This window comes from Schistocerca americana, chromosome 3, assembly GCF_021461395.2.
Source record: "Schistocerca americana isolate TAMUIC-IGC-003095 chromosome 3, iqSchAmer2.1, whole genome shotgun sequence".
Taxonomy (NCBI): domain Eukaryota; kingdom Metazoa; phylum Arthropoda; class Insecta; order Orthoptera; family Acrididae; genus Schistocerca; species Schistocerca americana.
In genome coordinates this window covers 379,045,827-379,059,645 of record NC_060121.1, presented here as the reverse complement: position 1 = coordinate 379,059,645, position 13,819 = coordinate 379,045,827, and the positions used below count along the sequence as shown (strand labels likewise).

The 13,819-nt window shown below is 40.5% G+C and overlaps 1 protein-coding gene across 2 annotated transcripts in view; it reads left to right on the top strand.

The window, feature by feature from the left end:
• Positions 1-13,819, top strand: part of LOC124605924 (integrator complex subunit 5) — a 126,845-nt gene that overhangs the window by 83,341 nt on the left and 29,685 nt on the right. For both annotated transcript variants that reach the window (XM_047137878.1, XM_047137879.1), the window contains 2 exons: positions 9,221-9,369; positions 9,537-9,685. In XM_047137878.1, coding sequence (XP_046993834.1) covers positions 9,221-9,369; positions 9,537-9,685 — 298 coding nt within the window. The remainder of the gene's footprint in view (positions 1-9,220; positions 9,370-9,536; positions 9,686-13,819) is intronic.

Sequence of the window (13,819 nt, the reverse complement as noted above, 5' to 3'; positions counted from 1 at the left end):
AATTCTAGCAAAGTTACATTCCAAGATGTACAAAGATGTACATTATCAGTAGTCATCAGTGTTAACTTTGAATGTATCTTTACTAGAAATTAGAATGGCTGATTTCAGCCTCAGTCTGTATGTGGAAGTGTTGTAGTTCATGTGTAATATGATGTGATTAAATGGTTCTTGGAGGATGTCTTCTTCCATAGGTTATGACGTAGATGGATTATTTCACATAGGGCTCCACATATGGGATGACTTTTCAATTCTATATCACATCATGTACTACAGGTTGCTTAATGCTTATGTATAAGTAACAATGACATGTTGAGTTGCAGACAGGCACAATATTGATATTCCAACATATTTTCATTGTTTGATTATGCTTCTATGTAATTTAAGCTTAGTTGTTGTTGTGATTGTGTTTAATGGCTTTCTACATTGTGTGCGCGCGCACGCGCGTGTGTGTGTGTGTGTGTGTGTGTGTGTGTGTGTGTGTGTGTAATACTCAACCATGTTGATGTATTCTTTTTTTGTAAATGCTCAAAAATGACTCGTGTCGAAATTGACCAATTGCGCAACGAATAAAAGATATTTTTGTACAGCCTACTACATTATTTTCCGTCATAAAATTTTAGGAGGCTGTGGACCCAAATATGAACAAAATTTTCAAGTTAAAAAATTACTGATATTACAAATTCCTCATTTAAGAGAAACTGAATATAGTTCTCTCTCCACTTGTCTAAATTAATATGAGATTTAGGAACAGTCTACATCTATTAAGAGGAACAAATCTGAAATAATCAAATTTACTTTAAAGAGAACAAAGTCCATAAATGTGCCCCTAGGCAATGTCTTTTTTTTCTGTTTGCATTTGTGCATATGCTTGACAGGTTGTACAGTACAACGAAGGTACGAGGGTCACTCCAAAAGAAGTGCACACTATTTTTGTAAAAATACAGTTTTCATTCTGCATGTGTGAAAGTTTTACAGTGTGTAGATACATCCTTCCCGCTTGTTTTCAAACTTAGTTCAACCTGTTCCCGTGAGTGGCGCCGTCACAGCATGTCTTCAAGATGGCTCCTACACTTGACGTTCGTCAGAAGCAATGTGCTGTCATAGAATTCCTCTGCTGTGAAAACGAGACAGTGGGAAACATCCACAAGAGGTTGAAAAAGGTGTATGGAGATGCTGCTGTCGATCGCAGTACAGTTAGTCGGTGGGCAAGCAGGTTACATGATGAAAGCAGGTACGGCTATATTGAGGATTGTCCTCGCAGCAGCAGTCCTCGTACTGCACACGCTACAGACAATGTGCAGAGAGTTAACGAATTTGTGACTGCTGACAGACGCATCACAGTGAACGAATTGTCACACTACATTGGGATAGGGGAAGGAAGTGTTTGCAGAATACTGAAAGTGTTGGCGTTAAAAAAGGTTTGTGCCAGGTGGGTTCCCAGGATGTTGACGGTGGCTCACAAAGAAACAAGAAAACGGTATGAAGCGAATTTTTGGAACAGTACGAGAATGGTGTGGATGAATTTCTTGGAAGAATTGTGACAGGTGATGAAACATGGCTCCACCAATTTTCACCAGAGACGAAGAGGCAATCAATGGAGTGGCATCATGCAAATTCACCCAAGAAAAAAAATTCAAAACTACACCTTCTGCTGGAAAAGTTATGGCTATGGTGTTTTTTGATTCCGAAGGACTCTTGCTTGTGGACATCATGCCAAATGGAATCACCATAAATTCTGATGCATATGTGACGACACTGAAGAAACTTCAAGCTTGACTGAGTCGTGTTCGACCACATCAGCAAAAGCAGGATGTTTTGCTGTTGCATGACAATGCACAGCCACATGTAAGTCAAAAAACCATGGAAGCAATCACAAAACTCGGATGGACAACACTGAAACACCTGCCTTGCAGTCCTGACCTGGCTCCATGTGACTATCATCTCTTTGGGAAACTGAAGGACTCTCTTTGTGGAACAAGGTTTGAAGATGATGACTCCCTTGTGCACACTGCCAAACAGTGACTCCAACAGGTTGGTCCAGAATTTTACCATGCGGGTATACAGGCGCAGGTTCCAAGATGACTTAAGGCAGTTGAGAGGGATGGGAATTATGTGGAGAAATGAAAATATTGTTCCTAAAGGATGTATCTACACACTGTAAAACTTTCAAACATGTAGAATAAAAGATGGATTTAAAAAGTAGTGTTCATTTCTTTTGGAGCGACCCTCGTTTGCATTTTGCAGATGCATATTTTGGTGAAAAAAATTCATGCACATCACACAACATAGCTTCCTATCCCTGGTAGGAATCTTATGTACTGTTTGACCAATAAGAATAAAGTTTGGTCAGATTGTTTATAAAGGGCAGATGTGATTCATAATGTTTTGTTATTTGTTTCTGTCTGTGATGCTCATCAAAGGAATTTGTAGAGGACAAAATTCATCTGGAAATGCAGTGTAGAAATTAGCTTAACAAAAATAAAAATAACACTGGAAAAAGGGATGTAAACTGAAATTTTAAATAAAATCTTTCACATGAAAGTTAATAACCTTGATAAATAATTTTGTTGCCCATATATGTGGTGTCTGTTGCCTGTCAACTGTTAAAATTTTTACAGTTTGAGCACATTAACAAGTTTAGTTGTCTCATTGTTTTAATGCATCTAAAATACTGTCTTGAAATAATTTCATTGTCGGTACCTTAGAAATATAATAAAAAGTTACTGAAGTACATTGACAGTAAGAACCATGGGTAAGTGGTAGACTACAGATTGTAAGGTCCAGGACTAAGTCCTCTGTTTTACCAGATTTTTTTGTGTTATTTATTGCTTCTTGCACCACAGGCGTTGATTTGAAAAATGCCAAGTTGCACCCTGGTTCAAAGCTCACATTAAACAGGTAAATCCCAGTATAATGAACTGGGTAAGTCATATCAAAGATCAGAGGAAGGCAAGGTCATAAGACTTCCAACAGGATCATATGTATTAAACCTTTGTGTTTAAGATGTGTATACCTTTAAGAATGATGTATGGAAAGTTCTAGTTGAATATTACGAATTATTTAGCAGAAGCGCTGTGTTGTCGATAGGTATACAAACAAAGGGTACAGAGCTTTGCTGTCTTTCAGAATGAAATTCCTTTTTCAAGCTTGTAGGAAAAAATCCACCCAAACACACACACTCGCTCACATGCACGCGCCTGTCTCCCTGCATTATGCTGTTCCTCGGTAGTTCGCTTTTTCAACAACACTCATAGGAAGGTTTTGTTTTTAGATATGTTAAATTAGTAGCTAATACTTGGACATGAATCATCAGTTCCCATGTAGTGAAATGTTATCCCAGCTTTATCTCTGAAAATAATTGCATTGTGGATAACTGTATAGTGCTTAGAAATACATGTTATCTTCAATTTTAAAACAAAACAGAAAATTTGTTGGGATACAAAGCTCATCAAAATCTAAAATTCCTATAAGTATGACAGGTCAGCCATGTATAAGATAAAATGCATGTTGTGTGACACTAAAGAGTGATGAGGAGGGATTTTAAATTAAAATATGATGAGCAGAAAGGTGCATTCAGCCTGAACAACTACAGTAGATCATCCATTGCCCCCCATGCTTTTGATACTGGAAGTTCACTAAACGAACTAGATGCAGATCTTGAAGTTTTATATACACAGTGGCAAAAAAAAAGGGGGGGGGGGGACTAGAGTTAACTGAAGAACTGGAAATATTTCTGCATAATAGTGAGAGCAAGAGCATTTTAATTGGTCAAGTCATGAGTGCCTTGAGTGTTTTCTTTATAAACTTTGTGATGATGCTACAATAAACTGCAAAAGTACATTTCAGGATCAGATTAATGTGCCTCTTATTTAAACTGCTAGTTCAGTTGCCACATGCAGACAGAACTGACATAACATAACCCAATGACTGTGGTAAATGCACATGATTATCAGTGATGTGTTAGTACTTCACTGCCACTATAACAGCAAATAGTTCTGTGCACTTCTCACTCGCACCACAGATGCAACAGTAAACGAACTGCAGTATTGGTGATACAAGGTGCTAGCTGCTGAAAGAAGTACGTAGGTTCAACAGGATCAGCAGAGTGTATGGAGGACAGAAAGTAAAGTAAGAGGGAGACTGTTTAGTCTGATGTTTTTTACTGTCTCTTTTTTACAAGAATCATCTATATTTTTCCCGAAGATTAGAATGCACTCTTGAAATGCATTGTGTGACTTGTGATCTTATCACAATTTTATATGACTGAGCCATATTTTAATATTTTACATATTATAGTTTTACCAAGCAGAATAAGAAACTGTTGCTCTGACAGTTTGATATAAGTTGTTCTAAAATGGGGATGCTACTACATATGTGTATGCATCCAAATTTTATTCATGTAATTTTGTTCTGCTGCATTTGCATTTAAGTGCAATAAAAAAAAGGCATTGTGTGGAGACAAATTACAATATTTTTTACTTCTGTCATTGAAAATTAATGCAGATATTATATAAATTAATGTTGCCTATACACTGAAGAGCCAAAGAAACTGGTACACCTGCATAATATCGTGCAGGACCCCCGCGAGCATGCAGAAATGTCACAACACGATGTGGCAAGGACTCGACTAATGTCTGAAGTAGTGCTGGAGGGAACTGACACCATGAATCGTGGAGGGCCATCCATAAATCTATTAAGAGTATGAGGGAGTGGAGATACCTTCTCAATAGCACATTGCAACACATCCCAGATATGCTCAATAATGTTCATGTCTGGGGATTTTGGTGGCCAGCAGAAGTGTTTAAACTCAGAAGAGTGCTCCTGGAGCCACTCTGTAGTAATTCTGGATGTGTGAGGTGTCGCTTTCTCTGCTGAATTGCCCAAGTCCGTCAGAATGCACAATGGACATGAATGGAGTAGGTGATCACACTGGATGCTTACACATGTGTCACTTGTCAGAGTCACATCTAGGCATATCAAGTGCCCCATATCACTCCAACTGCACATGCCCCATGCCATTACAGAGCCTCCAACAGCTTGAACAGTCCCCTACTGACATGCAGGATCCATGGATTCCTGAGGTTGTCTCCATACGCATACACGACCATCTGCTCAATACAATTTGAAACAAGACTTGTCCAACCAGGCAACATGTTTCCAGTCATCAACAGTCCAATGTCAGTGTTGACAGGCCCAGGTGAGGCATAATGCTTTGTGTCATGAAGTTATCAGGGATACACGAGTGGGTCTTTAGCTCCAAAAGCCCATATTGATGATGTTTCGTTGAATGATTCACAAGCTGACACTTGTTGGTAGCCCAGCATTGAAATCTGCAGCAATTTGCGGAAGGGTTGCACTTCTGTCATGTTAAACAATTCTCTTCAGTCATCATTGGTCCCGTTCTTGTAGGATCTTTTTCTGGCCACAGCGATGTTGGAGAACTGATGTTTTACCAGATACCTGATATTCATGGTACACTCGTGAAATGGTCGTACGGGAAAATCCCCATTTCATCGCTACCTCAGAGATGGTGTGTCCTATCGCTCGTGTGCTGACTGTAACACCACATTCAAATTCACTTAAATCTTAATAACCTGCCATTGTAGCAGCAGTAACTGATCTAACAACTGCACCAGACACTTGTCTTGTATAGGTGTTGCCAACCGCAACACCGTATTCTGCCTGTTTAAATATCTCTGTATTTGAATACGCATGCCTATACCAGTTTCTGTGGTGTTTCAGTGTGTATAAATACTCAGAAATTGCAGATTGTCTGATCTTTAAAATACTTATGCAAAAAGAACTTTACATGAGTAGTTGGCCGTATCTTACATATTGGGTGATTAGAACAAGAGTGAAAATTTTTATCATAAAACTCTCCTGTTTACGGCAGTTCTTGCTGTGAGAGATGTAGAAGTATGAAACCAGAATTTGGTTGCAATAATTATACACCTGTTGTTTGAAACTGATACACAATATTTTATTCAAAATAATCTCCATTGCTATTTATACATTTCTCCCAAGTCTCGAGCACGCTGTGGATGCCACGCCAAAAAAAACCCAGTTCTTCTTTTGAAGCCGTCAGTGAGCCATTTTCGTACATTTTCATATGAATTGAAGTGTTGTTCAGTGAGAGCGTATCGCAGTGATGCAAATAGATGGTAATTGGATGGAGCCAAGTTAGGAGAATAAGCCACATACCTTAGTATTTCCCAACTGAACGCCTCGATTGTTTCCCTGACCCGCTTTGCTGTGTGTGATGGGGCATTATCATGGAGCAATATGACTTTATGTTGTCTTTTTCCATAGTCTGGTCAATTTTCACATAAAGCTCAATTTAAACAGTGTTAACAGTTTCACCAGGTTTTAGCAGCTCAAAATAGATAACACCCTTCTAATCCCACCAAACACAGAGCATTGTCTTCTTTCCAAAGCGGTTTGGTCTTGCAGTGGATGCCGATGGTTTGCCTGGATTCACCCATGATTTACGACGCTTAGGATTCTCAAAATATATCCATTTTTCATCACCTGTGACTATTTGATGGAGAAATGACCTTCTTTTATCTGGTGAGCAGCATTTCACAAGTGGTCTTTCTATTTGCTTGCTGTCTTTCATTCAGGTCATGCAGAACCCATTTTTCCCCACTTTCTTCACCTTTCCCATATCTTTCATCCAAAGAGAAATGGCTTTCTGTGTCACATTCAATTGTTCCGTGAGTTCCTGTCGAGTTTTAGTATCGTCTTCATCCAGTAAGACCTGCAATTTGTTTTCTTCAAACTTTTTCAGTGGTTTCCTGTGCTCATCGTCTCTCATGTCAAAATCTCCACTTTTGAATTTTTTGAACCACTCGAAACACTATGTTTTCTTAAGAGCATGTTCGCCGAAAGCTTCGACAAGCATTCAATGCAATTCTGCAGGAGTTTTGTTCAAATGATAACAGAAAACCAATGCTGTCCTCAAATTGTAGTTCGTAGGCACAAAACTCAACATGTTTATCGGTTTGAAACAGATACCGATGTATGGAATTAGGGTTACTGGGTATTGACATTCGTCGTCAGCCATTACGAGAAGCAGACGGTGCTGCAGACACAGTCTCATGAGCCCTACACTGCCTGCAAGCACCATCTATAGGGAAGTTACAGTTTCATACTTCTACAAGTGGTGTTCTCTCCAAGCAGGAGCTTCTTTATATATGTAGGGTAAACAGGAACTAGTCTGGTTGGATGCTTTTCTATGTCTTGCTAGGAGGCAATATCTCTTGATTTGCGTTCTGTGCTTGGCATGCTCATAGTCTACATATGCACAGATCCCAGATAACTTTGTCCACTCCTCGGTCTTCTGTCTCTGGTGTGCTCATAGTCCTCATATAAGCAGATTCCAGGTAACTCTGCCCCTCCTCCTTTATCGTACAGAGTGAAGTTACTGCTTCTGTTTCGTCATTTGATGCCTTCAGTATTTTTATTTATATTTTCTTCCCCTCCATTCAGACTGTGTGCCATGCTTGCCTGCATTCCACTTGCAATAATAGGAAAGGCAAAAATAAACGGGTGTCACTATTCTTTTTTATTCGGCCTGCCTTACAAGTAAACAATTCAACGTCTTTTTCACAGGTTTTGCAGCTTGCCAGCACTCACCAGAATGTACCAAATGACATGACAAAACCTTAGAAAAGGTGTAAACACAGCATTTGTTAAAACTGTATACACGGTATCCTCTTAAATTTTTTGGTATCATGACAAACCATCATCTGTAGTAGCCACACAATAATTCTATCAAGCTGACACCAGCCAAAGTAGAAGGAATAAATTTTCTCTCTACATGATGGTGCCAAATCACATACAAGTTTGAAGATGTGATCCTAGTGGCTCTACCGAGTGAGGTGGCTCAGTGTTTAGAACACTGGAATCGCATCCAGGAGGACGATGGTTCAAACCTACATCCGATCATCCTGATTTAGATTTTCCGTGATTTCCCTAAATCACTTCAGGCAAATGCTGCGATGGTTCTACATCTACATCTACATCTATACTCCGCGAGCCACCTTACGGTGTGTGGCGGAGGGTACTTATTGTACCACTATCTGATCCCCCCTTCCCTGTTCCATTCACGAATTGTGCATGGGAAGAACGACTGCTTGTAAGTCTCCGTATTTGCTCTAATTTCTCGGATCTTTTCGTTGTGATCATTACGCGAGATATATGTGGGCGGTAGTAATATGTTGCCCATCTCTTCCCGGAATGTGCTCTCTCGTAATTTCGATAATAAACCTCTCCGTATTGCGTAACGCCTTTCTTGAAGTGTCCGCCACTGGAGCTTGTTCAGCATCTCCGTAACGCTCTCGCGCTGACTAAATGTCCCCATGACGAATCGCGCTGCTTTTTGCTGGATCATGTCTATCTCTTCTATTAATCCAACCTGGTAAGGGTCCCATACTGATGAGCAATACTCAAGAATCGGACGAACAAGCGTTTTGAAAGGGGACGGCCGATTTCCTTCCACTTCCTTCCCTAATGTGGTGGCACCATGACCTTGCTGTTTGGTCCCCTCCCCCCAAAGCAACCAGCCAGCTAACCAACCAGTGGCTCTAATTCCTTGCTGTTTCCAATGTGCAGTCTAAGAATTACTCTTTCTAGTTCCTGTTAATTCAGTTAAGAGAAAGATGAAGTGCGTCAACATTATTTTCCTCCAAGAATGCTATCCTAGCAGTTGTGGAATAGCAGTTGCCTTGTACTGGCACAGATCTTACAAGCATGGATTTAAGATAGCTGTATGTGATAAGTTAGAACTATATACTGGCCTGTGATTTGAACCTGGGTCTCCACCTTTCATGGGCAGTACACTACCTATTATGCTATCTGAACATGTGTCCTGAATTGATTCAACCTTGTCCCCTTTGTGTTCATACACAACTTTGATAGTAAACTGTTACTAGATACCAATCTATATTACTTAGGTGAAATTGCTGCTTGGTCCCTGGTCTGATGAAAACCTCATAAGAGGTATTGCGTAACAGACTGTGCAGTTGAGTGTGTAATGGGTAAGTCTTCTTACAACTGCAGAGATTTACGAATGATGATGTAGGCTAGTCAGTTACTTGACAGTGAAGAACAGTTGTGTGGGGAAAGCTATGATATTGTTGCCTGCCAGATAACCACACACTCTATACTTTTTGTGCTAGCAGTGCCTATTAACATAAAAATAAAATCCTGTTTTTCTCAGGGTTGCTTGGTTATCATCGCCAAAATGTACTTGTCAGCTCAGCTGCTTATCTGCTGCAGAAGGCAACAACAGACAACCAGTTAGCTGCCTTAGTGAGACTCATAACTGGAAGAATAATAACTGTTTCTCCTTCATCATATTCAGATCTGGTAACATTTCTTTGTTATCGTATGAACTTTAGTATTTAATTTACGATTAATTCAATATTGTTTAGTTGTAGTATTAATTTAATAGTATATTGGTTATGAATGTTTAATTTAATAATAAATTGGTTATGATTTTTTTTTAATTCTCTTCTCCTCCCCTTGAAATACAGGATGCCAGTGAGGGTATTAATTGTGAGTATTTTGCACAAGCAATGGAGCAAGCAATATGGACGACGTCATGCACATTGAAACTGGAAAGCAGTTTAGCTGAACAAGCAGATCCAGAACAGTTGTGGATAAATATTGCAAAGCTGTTGAGGTGAATTAATTGGCTACATTTCCTTAATTTTACATAAAATATGTGATCTAAAGATGAGAGATATCACTGTCTTGAAAGTTTATCAGGTTTCAAAAGTCTTTACTTAGTAATGGCCATAATTGTATATCTTATTTAGTGTATCATACTTGTGTAATACTATCTTAGTACTAGATAGTGTGTAGGCCATACAGGGACTGCTGTAATGACTTGCCACAAGCTAGAAAATGGTTTTCTGTTACAGCTTACATTTATAGTGTCACCAAGAGCACAATCATATGATTTATGGCCAGTTGTTGTTGTTGTTGTTGTTGTGGTCTTCAGTCCTGAGACTGGTTTGATGCAGCTCTCCATGCTACTCTATCCTGCGCAAGCTTCTTCATCTCCCAGTACCTACTGCAACCTACATCCTTCTGAATCTGCTTAGTGTATTTATCTCTTGGTCTCCCTCTACGATTTTTACCCTCCACGATGCCCTCCAATACTAAATTGGTGATCGCTTGATGCCTCAGAACATGTCCTACCAACCGATCCCTTCTTCTGGTCAAGTTGTGCCACAAACTTCTCTTCTCCCCAATCCTATTCAATACTTCCTCATTAGTTATGTGATCTACCCATCTAATCTTCAGCATTCTTCTGTAGCTTCACATTTCAAAGGCTTCTGTTCTCTTCTTGTCCAAACTATTTATCGTCCATGTTTCACTTCCATACATGGCTACACTCCATACAAATACTTTCAGAAACGACTTCCTGACACTTAAATCTATACTCGATGTTAACAAATTTCTCTTCTTCAGAAACGCTTTCCTTGCCATTGCCAGTCTACATTTTATATCCTCTCTACTTCGACCATCATCAGTTATTTTGCTCCCCAAACAGCAAAATTCCTTTACTACTTTAAGTGTCTCATTTCCTAATCTAATTCCCTCAGCATCACTCGACTTAATTCGACTACATTCCATTATCCTCGTTTTGCTTTTGTTGATGTTCATCTTATATCCTCCTTTCAAGACACTATCCATTCCGTTCAACTGCTCTTCCAAGTCCTTTGCTGTCTCTGACAGAATTACAATGTCATCGGCAAACCTCAAAGTTTTTATTTCTTCTCCATGGATTTTAATACCTACTCCGAATTTTTCTTTTGTTTGCTTCACTGCTTGCTCACTATACAGATTGAACAACATCGGGGAGAGACTACAACCCTGTCTCACTCCCTTCCCAACCACTGCTTCCCTTTCACGTCCCTCGACTCTTATAACTGCCATCTGGTTTCTGTACAAATTGTAAATAGCCTTTCGCTCCCAGTATTTTACCCCTGCCACCTTCAGAATATGAAAGAGAGTATTCCAGTCAACATTGTCAAATGCTAGAAACATAGGTTTGCCCTTCCTTAATCTAGCTTCTAAGATAAGTCGTAGGGTCAGTATTGCCTCACGTGTTCCAACATTTCTACGGAATCCAAACTGATCTTCCCCAAGGGCAGCTTCTACTAGTTTTTCCATTCGTCTGTAAAGAATTCGCGTTAGTATTTTGCAGCTGTGACTTATTAAACTGATAGTTCGGTAATTTTCACATCTGTCAACACCTGCTTTCTTTGGGATTCGAATTATTATATTCTTCTTGAAGTCTGAGGGTATTTCGCCTGTTTCATACATCTTGCTCACCAGATGGTAGAGTTTTGTCAGGACTGGCTCTCCCAAAGCCGTCAGTAGTTCCAATGGAATGTTGTCTGCTCCGGGGGCCTTGTTTCGACTCAGGTCTTTCAGTGCTCTGTCAAACTCTTCACGCAGTATCGTATCTCCCATTTCATCTTCATCTACATCCTGTTCAGTTGCATAATATTGTCCTCAAGTTCATCGCCCTTGTATAGACCCTCTATATACTCCTTCCACCTTTCTGCCTTCCCTTCTTTGCTTAGAACTGGGTTTCCATCTGAGCTCTTGATGTTCATACAAGTGGTTCTCTTATCTACAAATGTCTCTTTAATTTTCCTGTAGGCAGTATCTATCTTACCCCTAGTGAGATAAGCCTCTACATCCTTACATTTGTCCTCTGGCCATCCCTGCTTAGCCATTTTGCAGTTCCTGTCGATCTCATTTTTGAGACGTTTGTATTCCTTTTCGCCTGCTTCATTTACTGCATTTTTATATTTTCTCCTTTCATCAATTAAATTCAATATTTCTTCTGTTACCCAAGGATTTCTACTAGCCCTCGTCTTTTTACCTACTTGATCCTCTGCTGGCTTCACTACTTCATCCCTCAAAGCTACCCATTCTTCTTCTACTGTATTTCTTTCCCCAATTCCTGTCAATTGTTCCCTTATGCTCTTCCTGAAACTCTGTACAACCTCTGATTCTTTCAGTTTACCCAGGTCCCATCTCCTTAAATTCCCACCTTTTTGCAGTTTCTTTAGTTTTAACCTACAGGTCATAACCAATAGATTGTGGTCAGAGTCCACATCTGCCCCTGGAAATGTCTTACAATTTAATACCTGGTTCCTAAATCTCTGTCTTACCATTATATAATCTATCTGAAACCTGTCAGTATCTCCAGGCTTCTTCCATGTATACAGCCTTCTTTTATGATTCTTGAACCAGATGTTAGCTATGATTAAGTTGTGCTCTGTGCAAAATTCTACCAGGCGGCTTCCTCTTTCATTTCTTAGCTCCAATCCATATTCACCTTCTACGTTTCCTTCTCTCCCTTTTCCTACTACCGAATTCCAATCACCCATGACTATTAAATTTTCGTCACCCATCACTATCTGAATAATTTCTCATATTTCATCATACATTTCTTCAATTTCTTCGTCATCTGCAGAGCTAGTTGGTGTATAAACTTGTACTACTGTAGTAGGTGTTGGCTTCGTATCTATCTTGGCCACAATAATGCACTCACTATGCTGTTTGTAGTAGCTTACCCGCATTCCTATTTTCCTATTCATTATTAAACCTACTCCTGCATTACCCCTATTTGATTTTGTGTTTATAACCCTGTAGTCACCTGACCAGAAGTCTTGTTCCTCCTGCCACCGAACTTCACTAATTCCCACTATATCTAACTTCAACCTATCCATTAACCTTTTTAAATTTTCTAACCTACGTGCCCGATTAAGGGCTCTGACATTCCACGCTCCAAGCCGTAGAACACCATTTTTCTTTCTCCTGATAACGACATCCTCTTGAGTAGTCCCCTCCCGGAGACCCAAATGGGGGACTATTTTACCTCCGGAATATTTTACCCAAGAGGACGCCATCATCATTTAATCATACAGTAAAGCTGCATGCCCTCGGGAAAAATTACGGCCGTAGTTTCCCCTTGCTTTCAGCCGTTCGCAGTACCAGCACAGCCAGGCCGTTTTGGTTATTGTTACAAGGCCAGATCAGTCAATCATCCAGACTGTTGCCCCTGTAACTACTGAAAAGGCTGCTCTCTTCAGGAACCACACATTTGTCTGGCCTCTCAACAGATACCCCTCCATTGTGGTTGCACCTATGGTACGGCTATCTGTATCGCTGAGGCACGCAAGCCTCCCCACCAACGGCAAGGTCCATGGTTCATTGGGGGGGGGGGGGGGGGGGGGGGGCGCCAGTATATTCACTTAATCGATATTAATATGGTAGGCACTTTGTTGATCTCTCTCTCTCTCTCTCTCTCTCTCTCTCTCTCTCTCTCTCTCTCTCTCTCTCTCACACACACACACACACACACACACACACACACACACACACGCACCTGTACCTCTACATTTCAGCATGGGGTCTCGGGGTGGGAGAGAGGCAGGAAGAGCGGTTGGATGTGGCAGCTAGCGGCTTGGAGGAAGGCAGCAGGAGGTTTGCCAGCTAGGAATGCTGGAGGCAACGGTGGCAGGTGCATGGGCTAGGCTTGTGATGCAGAGATGCAGGAGCCAGTGCAGTGCAGCACACGATGAAGGTGATGTGGATTGGGAGGGGGGTAATAGGACATAGCAAGGGAAAACTGTTAATGGAGGGTCGAGGGCAGTGGGTGAATAGAGATTGAGGCCAGGAGGCTTATGAGAATGAAGGACATGTTCCAAGGATAACTCCCATCTGCAAAGTTCTATGCCTCAGTATCGTTACAAATGCTGTACCAAGATTAGGTAGCATCTAAATATAG